We start from the raw sequence: 12,916 nt of genomic DNA, 5'->3' as shown, positions 1-12,916 counted from the left end.
ATATAGGATAATGCAGACCCCATAGCCCTCCATATAGAATAATGCAGACCCCATAGCCCTCCATATAATATAATGCACACTTCATATTCCACCATATAGACTAATGCACACCCCATAGTCCTCCATATAATATATGGGGAACAACACATTTTAAAAACGCAAACAATTTATTAACGAAATATAATGAACAAGGACAGATGCCAAGAGCCCCTCCCTTAATGTCCTGAGCTGTCGGGGGGAGAGGGGGCTCATCATCCAATATCCTGGGGAAAATAGAAAACAGACCCCTGAATGAGCAACATTTTGTGCAAATTGGCCCCTTTGCAGCTGAACCGAATGCACGTATGATATGTCCGCCCTTGGAGGAATACAGGGATTTATAGAGTTTTTTTTTTCTAATGCATTTTAATTTACCCCTCCCCCTCTTTTTTGTGCCCTAAATAAACATGACTATTTCTGACACATATTTGGATGTGGAGGTTTCAGGCGATGTCGGTGCATGATGCGACATTTGCATATCTATTTACAGATAGTTTTGCTTAAGTTGGCGCCTTATGGTGTTTCCCTTCCCCCCGCAGAGTAAAGACATCAGCGCTCAGCAGCAGGAGGATCTGATGAAGCTGGTGTCTGAGTTGCAAGGGGTGAGTATTGGGTGGAAGACAGGCGAGAAGTTTACTTCCAGTCATCATAACATAGCATCACATCTGGCGGGGACCGGAGTCATCCGTCATGTATTCGTGTGACTCAACGTGCTGGAATCTGGATCTGTCAATGCCAAAGGCCTTCTGGGTAGTAACGTAGACATGGCAGCTCCATGAGACAGTCTACAGAAGACACGGGTAATACCAGCCCCCTGCGACCGCCGAGCTCATGCCTGTACAGTACAATATTACACTTACCGAATTATACTATAACATTACTGAAATTATAAAAAAAGCTTCCAAACCCATCGGCAACTGTCATGGCGGCCTCAGGATCTGTGGGGACGTCAACCCACAGACTTAGGCAGGCTAGCAAGAGTTAGGGGGTCTTTACACGTTGCGACATCGCTACCGATATATCGTCGGGGTCACGTCGTTAGTGACGCACATCCGGCGCCGGTAGCGTCATCGCAATGTGTAAAGCCTAGTTGTGACGATGAACGAGCGCAAAAGTGACAAAAATTGCTGATTTGTGTCACGCCGTTCATTTCCATAATGTCGGTTCGGCCGCAGGTACGATGTTGTTTGTCGTTCTTGCAGCACCACACATCGCTGTGTGTGACACCGCAGGAACGACAAACATCTCCTACCTGCGTCCACCGACAATGCGGAAGGAAGGAGGTGGGCGGGATGTTATGTCCCTTAGTGACGTCGCTGTGACGCCGAACGCACCTCCCCCTTGAAGGAGGGATTGTTCGGCAGTCACAGCGTTGTCGCCGACCAGGTATGTGTGTGTGAAGCTGCCGTAGCGATAATGTTCGCTACGGCAGCAATCACCACATATCACATGTGCGACGGGGGCGGGTGCTATCAGCCGATGCTAGCAACGTCGCAGCGTGTAAAGCTTGCCTTAGTCTCTGCTGGGCTGCTTGTTAGTCTCCTTTGATCACATGCTGTGGGGGAACCAATCACATTCGCTCCACTCCAATATATGCTAACTGGACTGTTCCATTGATGCCAGCTATAGCTCCTCTATACTGGTCTGGTGAGGTAAACAGTGTAATTCAGCTCACCAAAACAGGGTAAATTCTTGAGGAGAATCCGGACGGTGCTCGCTGGAAGGAGGCATAAGGCAGTCAATAGAGGGTGGATCCCGGCACAAAAATGTCCATTTCAGAAGTATAATATAAAACTTCACATTTATTGGAAAAATAAAAACCGCATAAAAAAATTCCTCCGATCAACGCGTTTCAGACGCGATCGTCCTTAGTCATGACTAAGGACGATTGCGTCTGAGACGTATTGATCGGAGGAATTTATTTTATGCTGTTATTATTTTTCCAATAAATGTGAAGTTTTATATTATACTTCTGAAATGGACGTTTTTGTGCCGGGATCCACCCTCTATTGATGGTCTGGTGAGGTGTTGTGATCCAGACTTACTGGTGGTTGTGTTGAATTATTGATGTGAGCGGTTGGGGTGTTAACCCTTGTTGTGTTTTTTTTTTTGTTGCTGCCTTCCTGCTCTTGCTTTTCTCCTTAGTCTCTTAGTGTTTATTCCTGTGAGTTTGCAGTGTGTCTGAGTTTTGGTTTCCACTGTCTGTCTTAGGCAGGAGTCACACTTGCGAGAGAGTCTCACATCGCATCACCCGGCATGGCCGCACACTCTCAGGACACGGACGTCTCAGCTGCATAGAAATACATGCAGCCGACACGCTCGTACGCTCGTGTCAGGAGAGTGTGCGGCCATGCCGGGTGATGTGATGCAGGACTCTCGCGAGTCTCTTGCAAGTGTGACTCCGGCCTTAATCTGTATTTCCATCACATTCCTGCCCTGGAAGGGGGGTGTAACAGATTAGATCTGGTCAGGAGAATAGTAAAATAGTAAGGCACGTGACTCCGGTGTCTCCACCTTCAGGGGTAATCCAGAGATCAGGGATAGCCTAGAGTCCTCTAGCATGAGAGACAGTACAGGAAACCCCTGTCCCTCGCTATCCGACAGTCACATCATGGTAAGAGCTGAGCTTATGTATGCTCACACATGCACTCTCACCGCTATTCTCTCCAACTATTATAGCCTCTTTGTAGCCATTGGAGGTTTACGCAGACTCTAATGCCCGAGGAGTGCCAAGACCACACTATCACATGACATTAAAAATGGCACCTGATAGGTGGGAAATCTGGTTCATATTTCACATTGGGGTCCAGAAACTTTAAATTACGCCTCTGCTTTCCTGGATTTCCAAAAATCTATTCAAAAACATAAATGCACATAAACTACTCTGTAACTTAACATGTACGAAAATATTTTCATTATGGGGCTATTTGTTCCATCTCCACCCTTGAGAGGGTTAAACGTTGGGTGACTAGATTAGAAAAACATGGCACTTTATTCCAGAAACAGAGCCATACTTGTCTGTAGGAAAATATTCTTTACAGTTAGAGCAGTCAAATTTATAAAATGCCTTATCACAAGAAGTATCTGTGTTTCAGAGTGGATGATAATAAGTTATATATAGGTTATACATTATAGATAGATCTTGTATGATAGATTGAATATAAATACCTGTTTATGAGCCTAGTGGACAGTCTCACTCAATGATTGATTCAGATATCTTAATAGGAAAGGATTCTTTACAGTTAGAGCAGTCAAATTTATAAAATGCCTTATCACAAGAAATATCGGTATTTGAGTGGATGATAATAAGTTATATATAGGTTATACATTATAGATAAATCTTGAATAATAGATTCAATTAATATTAATCCCTGCCTATGAGCCTAGTGGACGGTCTTAATCAATGATTGACAGGTTTCCCTGTTTGTGAGCATATTGACATTTATCTATATCACTGAGCAGGGCAACCACCCATTGTGATTATAAGCCTATTAAGAACCAGTGATAGAGAAGACAACATGTTAAACATGATAGGTTCCCTTTAAGGAGGACCTGTCATTTGCCATAAATATGACATTTTTTCATGTAGTATAAAAGCCACTGTTCTCCTGAATCCGGCGATGTTTTTCTTTCCCTCCTGCGCCTCTCTGTTCCTGAGATATGGCCCTCTCTTGCCAATATGTAAATCTAGTATTTTGAAAAGTGGGCGTGGCCATGAACTCTTCACTGTGGGAGTCTTCTTGATAACCACGCCCAGGTGGACTGGTTTTATACACAGGGAAGAAGGGGCCATATCTCAGGAAGGGAGAGGTGCAGGAAGAAAAGAAAAACAGCGCCGGATTCAGGAGAACAGTGGCTTTTACACCAGATAATAAAAAACATATTTATGGTAACTGCCGGTTCCCCTTTAAGTATTGGGCAATTTTTTATTTTCTGAAGACTTCATTTATAGTTTATATCTGAGAAATCACAAATGAAACAAATGTATTTTGCAATCATTAATTATAATTTTACACTTGTGAAAAGAGGAACTCAGATTGCTTGGTTAGTTCTGATCATGTACTAGGCTATTTAAAGGGGAATATGGGGTGTAAATGTGGCGCCCTGGACTAGCCAGGTTGTCACAGGTACTACAACATGCACCCCCACCCCGAAATAGGCACATCAGCCAGACACAATATCCTTGTTGCCTCCCTCCAGGGGCTGATGTCCACACCAGGTGGGGCGGGGCCAGGCGGTTGGCCCCACCCACTGAGGAGTTCATAGTCCTGGAGGCGGGAAAAGGAAGTCAGTGGAGTGCAGTTAGGGAAGTGGAAGAGTGAGGAGTAAAGTGGTAGTAGAGGAGCAAACTGACTGTGTCCGGGTACGTGGCCCGGGCACCGAGAGCAAGGTTGGCAGACGGTGGTGGCTGTCTGCAGGAGAGGCAGATCAACGCGGAACCATAGGACCGGGGATGGGCGGTGGCCCGCCGGTACCAAACCGGGGAGCAAAGTGAAGCCAGCACAAACCGGCAGGGCCTGCGGACCCTGACCAGGCTTGGAGTCGCCGTTAAATAGGTCAAATCCGTCAGTGACTGGAACCCCAGGGGTTTCCTAGCAGCCAAGACCCGATTGAAGGCAACCGTCCAACCAACAAAAGGAAATACAGCTACCGCCACAGCTAGAGTTCCAAGGGCCAGAGCCTGCGGGCAAAAGGGCTCCTCCGGCACATATCCACGCTGGGGAGCGGGTTACCGGTGGGAAGCCATCGGGACCGAACATCCACAAAAGGTGCAGGGAAAGGCAGCCACCACTAACTGTCCGGGAGAAGCCACAGCAGCCGGCTGCGGGACCCGTCCATCCAGCCGTTTGGTTTACCAGAGACTTTGCATCCATTTGTGGATGAGTGAGTACTACCGTGCCATCCGGCACCGCGCTGCGCAGTCCAAGCGACCCTGCACCTTGCCAACCCTGCCTCCCCGTCACCTCACCGGGCCCCGGGACCACCAACCCCTACCCACGGAGGGGAAAACAACATCCCAGCTGCTCCCTGCCATCGCTCCCGGGATCCCCGTCAGTAGCAGCAGTGGTGCCCAACCTCACCACAACCCGTGGGTGGCGTCACGGACCAAATCCCCAAACCAAACTACCCCCTTTCACTCACGGGCGAGGAGCGCCGCTCGAGTCCCCGGATCCGGCCCACTGCTCGAGCCACCGAGCAGCAGCAGCAGCGCCGGACCCGAGCGTGGTGAGCGCAGCGCCCCGCCGCCCACGACATAAGGAGTTATCACCTATCCACAGGTCAGTTGACCCCCCCATACTTGACAGAAGGGATGACTTATATCCCCTATTTAAAGCGTTAGCCACGATAAATAACAGTACTAGTTGTACCCTTAACAGTGCCAAGCTCCTGTGTATGGCACGTGACAAACTCAGCTGGGCTATGTCTACAGACATTTATATACACGGTGTCTGTTTCACCGATGAACAGAAGTGCAGTCATTTAATTTTGCTCTTGGGAAAGTGCAAACTCAGAAACCCTCCAAAAATATCCATAACGGTATTAGTCATTCCTCTACTGAAATACTTTAAAGGGAATCTGTCACCAGGATCATCGAAAGCATAATGTAGGGGCAGAGACCCTGATTACAGTGATGTATCACTTACTGGGCTGCTTGGTGTAGTTTTGATAAAATCACTGTTTTATCAGCAGGAGATTTGAACTAGAGGACTAGAAAACCTGCTCCCACTGTATAACCCCGCCCCCCAAGACTGATTGGATGCTTTCAGCCTATGCACAGTTTATACAAAAAGCTGCCAATCAGTGGTGTGGGCGGGGTTATACAGAGCTCAGCAGTCAGAGAACTGGTAGATCTGCTCCAGAGCAAATTGTGATTTTATCAAAACTGCAGCAAGCAGCCCAGTAAGTGATATATTTCTGGAATCGGGGTCTCTGTGACTGAATTATTCTGTTCTCAGGTAGCAAAAATCTGGTGATAGGAACTTTTAAAACTGAGGAACAGATGTTCTTGGATGGAGCTCAGTTATGGATGATCATGTTGAGGTCTCGTTTTTTGTCTTCTGGTGACATAATATCAGTACAGTTTAGACACATATGGCAGTATTATTATATTCATGCCTTGATGTTTATATATAAACTGAAAATCTATATTTCTCGTTGGAATAGTAGCTTAAATTATTACCTTTGCTAGTATTAAACTCCCCCCCCCCCCCCTTGATGTTCATGCTGTCACACTATTAATGGAGAAGTGCCATGCGTACATTGCTAGGGAAGGAAAGGGAAAGCCTGTGTCTAGGGAAGGGGGAGATGTGACTCGTGACCAAACCTTTCACTGACCCCTTGCTCTCCTGACCACCTATGTGCCGAGCAGGATACCTGACCCTGACTGACCCTTGAACTAGGCCCTAGGTAAGGAATGGATGGGATGAGCGGTTAGTCAACCCCACTAAACTCTATAAGCAGGATACCTAACCCTGACTGACCCTTGAATTGGGCCCTAGGTAAGGAACGGATGGAATGAGCGCTTAGTCAACCCCACTAAGCTGTATATAAGCAGGATACCTAACCCTGACTGACCCTTGAACTAGGCCCTAGGTAAGGAATGGATGGGATGAGCGGTTAGTCAACCCCACTAAACTCTATAAGCAGGATACCTAACCCTGACTGACCCTTGAATTGGGCCCTAGGTAAGGAACGGATGGAATGAGCGCTTAGTCAACCCCACTAAGCTGTATATAAGCAGGATACCTAACCCTGACTGACCCTTGAACTGGGCCCTAGGTAAGGAACGGATGGCATGAGCGCTTAGTCAACCCCACTAAGCTCTCTATAAGCAGGATACCTAACCCTGACTGACCCTTGAATTGGGCCCTAGGTAAGAAACGGATGGAATGAGCGCTTAGTCAACCCTACTAAGCTCTAAAGAAGCCACAAGGAGAAAGCACATGAACAACGTATCTCCCAGATGCCTCAGGGAGAGGTGCAGCAACAAACCACAATATTTCTTCAGATGGACACAAGCCGACTCCTCGCATCCAAGACCTGTAGAGGATTTTAACTCTATCACCAGCAAAGACCAGGGGGGAGTAATAGTATTTAAGGACAGAAAGGGAAGTGATGATGATTAACAGTTGAAAGGTGAGGAAATCCGCAGGGTCCTAAAGGGAAAGGGATTAACCCCAAGCAGAGAAGAAGAGAATGTCAAGGAGCAGTATGTATAGCCAAACACTGCGACCTTCTACAGCCAGACACCACAGGACTGTCTTGTCAAGTGTGCCACACCTGTGACCCGTACTGATTTTTGCTTATCAGTGTTGTTTCAGTGTTTACCATCCTGACCTGAATATCTCTGTAAATCATTTTTGCAGGACTATATTGGATGGCGCCCTGTGTAGCACCTTTGTTATTTTCCGCACATGGTGTATTTTCATAAAGTAACTACCATTTAGTGCTAAATTAAAAGTGCCCTGCGGCATGATGCCTTGAACTTACTGCTTCAGTAACAATATCCCCATATACTGCAATGATAATATACAGTACTGTATATAGGTAGCAGTGCCAGAGAATGCTCAGATAATGCCGCTATGTGACAAAATACCAGCTGCATACATGTGTTAATACAATGCCTAAATAGATAGCACCATACAGTGCAAAGATAATATGCCATCCTGTGTCTATAAAGCATTACCTCAAATTGCCTAAATAAATAGCGCCATATAGTGGAAAGATAATATAACATACTATGCCTAAGTAGCAGTGCCACATAGTGGCTAAATAGATAGCACCATACAATGCAAAGATAATATACTATCCTGTGTCTATATAGCAGTACCATACATTGCATAAATAAATAGCACCATACAGTGCAAAGCTAATATACCGTCCTGGGTCTATATAGCAGTACCGCATATTATATAGTTAACTAGCACCATACAGTGCAAAGCTAATATACCGTCCTGGGTCTATATAGCAGTACTGCATATTATATAGTTAACTAGCACCATACAGTGCAAAGGTAATATAACGTCCTGCGTCTATATAGCAGTGCTGCACATTGTATAGTTAAAAAGCACATACAGTGCAAAGATAATATACTGTCCTGCATCTATATAGCAATACCGCACATTGTATAGTTAAATAGCACATACAGTGCAAAGCTAATATACCGTCCTGGGTCTATATAGCAGTAGTGCATATTATATAGTTAAAATGCACCATACTGTGCAAAGATAATATATTGTCATGCATCTATATAGCAGTACTGCACATTATATAGTTAAATAGCACCATAGAGTGCAAAGATAATATACCATCCTGCATCTGTTTAGCTGTACCGCACATTGTATAGGTAAATAGCACCATACAGTGCGAAGATAATATACCGTACTATGTCTAAGTAGCAGTACCACATATTGCATAAATAAATAGCTCCATACAGTGCAAAGAAAATATACAGTACTATGCCAAATAGATAGAGGCGTACATACCGATGATTTGTGCAGGATGATTCTTTAATAAACTAGGTGTTCTCCGGGTCAAACATGACTTCTCTTCCTCACTGACAGGCCATGAAGACGTACCAGCTGTATCACAACGACTGTCTAAACTCAGAGCACAAACTGCGGGAGGCAGAGAAGCAGGACGAGAAGCGCACAGGCAAAGTAAGCGAGCAGACACTGAGCTCACCTGTGGCTGAGAGGGGGCCGAGACGAAGCTCCCTGAAGAAGAGCGAGAGGCTGGTTGAGAAGGTAAACAGGGTCCGGGGGGCAAAGTTTGTAAATTAGTATCGGGCTACTGCCTTCGAGACGCGCGTCCTCCAGAGGGATTAGCCCCGTATTGCTGGCCTTCCAACTCTCACTAGGTAGTCATTTTTAGTGGGCAACTTAATATGTTTTCGGATCCCTTTAATGTATTTCTTGTTTTTTTAGAGGTTGAAAAAATATCTTGAAAACAGTCAAAAATGCACAAAGGCCCGGAATGAATATCTTATCAACCTCAACACGGTGAACTCCAACCTGAATAACTACTACATCAATGACGTCTGTGACCTGATCGACGTAGGTGGCTCCTTTGGTTCTCCGGTTCTCCCCTTGATTCTGGATCATTCATGGCCTCCTAGTAATGTGCCCGCTTCCTTTTTGTTTACCCCCGGGCAGTGTTGTGATCTTGGCTTTCACCTTTCCCTGGGGAAGACGATGCGAGTGTTTCTCCAGGCTGAGGAACGTGTCCAAGCTTCTCGACACCAAGGTCTCCAGGCCATTGAAGGGGCTGTTGATAACTTGGATGCGCAGGCTGACAAAAATAAGATGATGGAGATGCGGGGGGACGCCTTCTGTCCTCCAGCACGATTTGAATTCCAGCCCCACGAGGGCGATGAGGTACGGAGCTCGCCTCCTGGGTGTAAAAGCTAACTTGGAAAAAGTTTCAATACATATGTCATCTGCTTCTTCAGGTGTTGGATGTCCGATCTGAGCCACTTTTTCACCAGGAGCTGATCACCAGATTTCAGCATATTCAGTCCAGGCTGGAAAGCGAGCATCTAGAAACTGAAGAGGTACGTTAAACCATGTAAGGGGTTATTCAAGGTTGAGAATGAAACTCTGAAATGCCCCATCGTAGTGAAGTGGTGGCTATAAATGCCACGCTAGGTATAGGGAAGAACCCTGTGTGTGCTCCCTGTATCTTCTGTAGAACTTAGAGGGGTTAAATAATCGCTAATCCCATCCGTTCCCTACCTAGGGCCCAATTCTAGGGTCAGTCAGGGTCAGGTATCCTGCTTGGCGCATAGGTGCGGAACCTATGAAGAGTGGTCAGGGAAGCCAGGGGCCAGCAGAGGGTTTGGTCAGGGGTCACCATCTCCCCCTTCCCTGTGTTTAGGGAAGAGAGAGTCAGGGGAGTCAGGGAAGAATGGTCAGGGGAGCCAGGGGCCAGCGGGCGTAAGGTTTGGTCAGGGGTCACCATCTCCCCCTTCCCTGTCGTTAGGGAAGAGAGAGTCAGGGAGTCAGGGAAGAATGGTCAGGGGTGCCAGGGGCCAGCGGGTTTGGTCAGGGGTCACCATCTCCCCCCTTCCTTGTGTTTAGGGAAGGGAGAGTCAGGCGAGTCAGGGAAGAATGGTCAAGGGAGCCAGGGGCCAGCGGAAGGTTTGGTCAAGGTTCACCATCTCCCCCTTCCCTGTCTTTAGGGAAGAGAGAGTCAGGGGAGTCAGGGAAGAATGGTCAGGGGAGCCAGGGGCCAGCGGAAGGTTTGGTCAGGGGTCACCATATCCCCCCTTCCTTGTGTTTAGGGAAGGGAGAGTCAGGGGAGTCAGGGAAGAATGGTCAGGGGAGCCAGGGGCCAGCGGAAGGTTTGGTCAGGGCTCACCATCTCCCATCTCTCAAGTCTGAGGGCCAGCCTAGGGGCCCCTCTCCTGTCATTACATGCCCTGTGACATTTATATGATGGATCCAATATTGTGCTGTAGTTTCCTTTATGCAATGGAAGTCACAAAGCAAGTGTGACCATAGCCTTAGACAGCATTCAGTGCTACGTAACAAGGTTGACCAGGTTTTGAGCCATACCCATGAGTCCCTAGATATGTTCCATGCTAATTTACATTTGTCCTTTGTGAAGCATAGCTTTATGAGATGAGTTGGGTCTGTGGATGGTGGATTACTCGAAAAATACGGTGGACCAGTTCACCACCAAGTGTTGTAGAAGGTTAATTGAGATTAGGAGAAATCACCATTTATGTTCCCATCCCCTTTCTTTACAGGTGAACAAGACTCTCAAGGCCACTCTCCAGTCTCTACTAGACCTTATCGGAGCTGACGACTTTGACTTGTCCGATGCATTTCAGTCCAGCCAGTCCACCGAATCCTTAAAATCCACGGGATCAGACACCAGCAGTAAGACAAGCACAGCCAAGAGACGGGCCAACCAGCAGGACACGGAGACCTTCTATGTTACGGTGAGAAGGGAATAGCTTGGAGGATATTATTTGGTCTCTTGAGGTCGGAGGCCATAAATGTGAGGACCACACAGAAAAAATGCAGATATGAAAGCTCTCAATGGAAGTGTGAGAAGAATTACACAAATGATCATTCAAAGATGCCCAAGAATGCCACCATTCAAGATCTACTCATTCTCCTGGTGTCTTTCTACAGTTCCATTCATCCGGCTAATGGCCCATTCTGTAATTTAGCACAATGGGCTGTCAATCAACATCACTAGTAATTACACGTCTTCAGCCAATAGAATGAATGGGCCATTAGACTAATATGGAATGACTGGTTGTTAAGCTAGATACTTCAGAGGGGGTTGCCTGGTTTAGAAAACCCCTTTTTTTAAACACCCTATTAGGAAGTTTTGAGTTAATAGATGAGGATCCCTTATTCAAGACCCTCATTTATTAGCTAGAATGGAGAGTGGGCAACAAAGAGCACCTCTGTCTGTCTGAAGGACCTGACACATCCATGGACTACATGGACAAACAAAAGTCTCTAGGACTCCACCATCAACTATCCTTAGTTCAGTCACTAGATATTCTCAAAAATGGGGTAATTTTTCATTTTGGTCATCCTCAACTCTTGTGACCAAAGTATCTGATCTTCTGTGGATTGTTAGGCAGATACCCTCATAGCTAGTAAAGTAATGTAGAGCAAGATTGTCACTGAGTAAATGGAGACAGAACAGTGGCCCCTAGGCTGGCCCTAAGACTTGTGAACCTACGCTGTCCCTAATCTTGAAGGTAGGTTTGATGTTTGATGGTAACCAGGTTCGAACCCCCAGCGTGACCCTAAATGCTATCCGGACCCTGATCTTACTCCCTCTCTCCCACTCCCTCAGGGTGGGCTGGAAAACACAAAGACAAAACCCCACAAAAAGACACGGACAAGGGAGAACGGAAACTCGTACACACAGCACTCAAAACACAAAGGAGGGACAATATGTGTACTGGGCCCAATGCAAAAGGGGAGGAAGTAACGCACAAAAGGGGAACGCTCACACCACTCAGAAGTGCAACACGGATCACCATATACAGGGAGCGCACCAAGACTGGGATCGCTTGGCGTGGAGATGGACGGACACATTCCTTTTGCTACTGTAGTTGTCTGGAAATTGGTTGTGTGAAAGTAATCCTTGGTGTTGTTACTTTCCTCTTTTCCTTTTCGATTCCTGTTTACTCCCGTGTGTTTTCCCAGGTGTTTATTTATGGGTGTCTGAGTGTTGTGGTTGCTACCCTTTCTGTTGTTTATGTTGGTGGGGGTTTTGGGGATCTCCGTCCCCGTCAGTCTCCTTGGTTGGTGGGTGCGGAAGGGGCATTGTCATCAGGACCAGGACAGGAGATAGGGAGATACTGGGGGCTCAGACATCGCTACCTTCAAGCGTAATTCTGGGTTAAAGGTCAGCCTAGGGCACCCTATTAGCTTGAGTGTAGGTGCAGAAACCCCCTTGGCCAGTCACTCTCCCAATCGGTCATGCGTGGCGTGACAAAGGTCTATGTTCACATAAAGGATTGGAGATACTGTGCCGGATGCAGAATTAGTAGATGTAGACTAACGTCTGGTGGATGGCCCCTGCTCTTCTGATGCTTCCATATTTGGTGTAGCTGATATGTGCTTATTTGTACTTTTCTGTTGTAGAAATTGCAGAAGTATCTTGCAGGAAGAAGTACTATATGTAAATTACAGTCAAAACGAGACCGGCTGAAGGAGGCCATAGCTAAAGGCAAGTGTATTGTGCTCGGTACAACTTGGCTTCTCCAGTGTCCAGTCAAATCTTTTTTTGTGTTTTGTCCCAAGAATCTCTATACTATCCTGCAAACTTTATCACAGCGCACTTCTTTTTCATAGGGTGCCATTGTGATTTACTTATGTGCTCGCTTCCCCAGCTGTCCTCA

The 12,916-nt window shown here is 46.6% G+C and overlaps 1 protein-coding gene across 2 annotated transcripts in view; it reads left to right on the top strand.

Annotated features, from left to right (window-relative positions):
- ARHGAP4 (Rho GTPase activating protein 4) overlaps window positions 1-12,916 on the top strand; it is a 114,838-nt gene that overhangs the window by 65,065 nt on the left and 36,857 nt on the right. For both annotated transcript variants that reach the window (XM_075324182.1, XM_075324181.1), the window contains exons 4-10: window positions 579-641; window positions 8,604-8,786; window positions 8,967-9,095; window positions 9,195-9,416; window positions 9,491-9,592; window positions 10,790-10,984; window positions 12,660-12,744. In XM_075324182.1, the coding sequence (XP_075180297.1) occupies window positions 579-641; window positions 8,604-8,786; window positions 8,967-9,095; window positions 9,195-9,416; window positions 9,491-9,592; window positions 10,790-10,984; window positions 12,660-12,744 (979 nt within the window). The remainder of the gene's footprint in view (window positions 1-578; window positions 642-8,603; window positions 8,787-8,966; window positions 9,096-9,194; window positions 9,417-9,490; window positions 9,593-10,789; window positions 10,985-12,659; window positions 12,745-12,916) is intronic.

The sequence above is a fragment of the Anomaloglossus baeobatrachus genome, chromosome 9 (genome assembly GCF_048569485.1).
Source record: "Anomaloglossus baeobatrachus isolate aAnoBae1 chromosome 9, aAnoBae1.hap1, whole genome shotgun sequence".
NCBI lineage: Eukaryota > Metazoa > Chordata > Amphibia > Anura > Aromobatidae > Anomaloglossus > Anomaloglossus baeobatrachus.
Note: the sequence above shows the minus strand (reverse complement) of the source record. Positions and strands in the feature narration are given on the sequence as shown.